This window comes from Trachymyrmex septentrionalis, unplaced genomic scaffold, assembly GCF_001594115.1.
Source record: "Trachymyrmex septentrionalis isolate Tsep2-gDNA-1 unplaced genomic scaffold, Tsep1.0 scaffold960, whole genome shotgun sequence".
Lineage (NCBI taxonomy): Eukaryota > Metazoa > Arthropoda > Insecta > Hymenoptera > Formicidae > Trachymyrmex > Trachymyrmex septentrionalis.
Window position 1 is genome coordinate 1 of NW_017306151.1, and position 1,353 is coordinate 1,353.

The window sequence follows — 1,353 nt, forward strand, 5'->3', positions numbered from 1 at the left end:
GAGTAACCAAATTGCCAAACCATTGATGTATAATTTCATGTGTTACTGTCATCGCTGTTCTTGTTGCCTTATACCTTGGTTGTTTTTTATCATTATAGACAATTCCTGATGCTTGACTGAAAGACAGAATAAATTATGTAACATAATAAATTATATAAAATATATCTATGATACATATGCAATCTAATGTATGTAATGTCGTTGTGACCCTTTGACAATATCATACTCTAACAGCACAGACCTCCACGCGACGTCCATAGGACATCCAGGGGACATCCCCAGAATGTATCCCACATAAAGTGTGTTATTAGGGTAATGGCACGATAATTTATGTACTTATATTAGTTTATTGTGATGTAAATGTGATATTTTTTTCTGTGAAAATGTGCATTTTTTAAGTATTTATAAAAATGCACATGTTTTAAATTACTCAAATTTGAATTAAAGAGAAACAATGGCTTTAATAGTTTAATTAATTTCTTTTTAATTATATATATTTATACTACCTGTAAATGATAAGTCCCCAATTTTCCTTGCCGTGAATCGGAAAATTCGGTATTATGACGTGATCCATTTTCGGTACTTTTTCGGAACTATTGATATATTCAATTAAAAGCGGCGTGATTTTTCGAGCAATACTATGCGCTAAGTTTATTTGCTTTGCCAAAGACGAGTTACACCAAAAATTAATGGTTTTATTCGCATTGGAAACACGGACAAAATCAGATTGTATGGGGATTATAACAATCGCCACAAGATATGTGGACATTATAGGAGTAGTGTTGAAGTGTGTCAGTATCAAGTCATCTATTTGCCATTGTTCTCGTACTGGCATATTTGACAATACTATATATTTCTCATCATGTATTACAGATATGTTAAAGGTGGCTTTTAACGCTGGCTCGTCCCAACATGGAAACATTCGTCTGGCTCCATTCGGCTCGAAATGCGTTGCAACCACCCACCTACAATTTAATCAAATATTTTAAATTTTAGTAAATTTACTACTTATGTCAGATAACATAAGAATTTAGAAAATACTAGTATTTATTATTATATATTATAGGATAGACCCAAAAGCGAAACGGATATCACAGAACAAATATGTTTTTAAGTATAATTATTATATGTTTAAACAATGATTTATCAAGCCTTACATGGTAACAATAATAAAAACAAAAGAATTGTAAATAATATTTAAAATTATATTCATAATTACATTATATAAATATTTTTAATATTTTAATATTTACTTACATTTTGTTTCCTTCTTTATTTGTGTACGGAAATTTCATGAAACCAGTTTGTACAAAACCAACTTCAGATAGAATACCAGTAAATTTCAAGTTAAGA

The 1,353-nt window shown here is 29.8% G+C and overlaps 1 protein-coding gene across 1 annotated transcript in view; it reads right to left on the reverse strand.

Moving 5' to 3' along the window:
- Positions 1 to 74: 74 nt before the first annotated feature.
- Positions 75 to 1,353, reverse strand: part of LOC108756158 (aminopeptidase Q-like) — a gene marked incomplete at its 3' end in the record, with an annotated part of 1,678 nt that continues 399 nt past the window's right edge. The window contains exons 2-4 of the mRNA XM_018499767.1: positions 1,258 to 1,318; positions 507 to 965; positions 75 to 116 (exon numbers count right to left, since the gene is read on the reverse strand). Coding sequence (XP_018355269.1) covers positions 75 to 116; positions 507 to 965; positions 1,258 to 1,318 — 562 coding nt within the window. The remainder of the gene's footprint in view (positions 117 to 506; positions 966 to 1,257; positions 1,319 to 1,353) is intronic.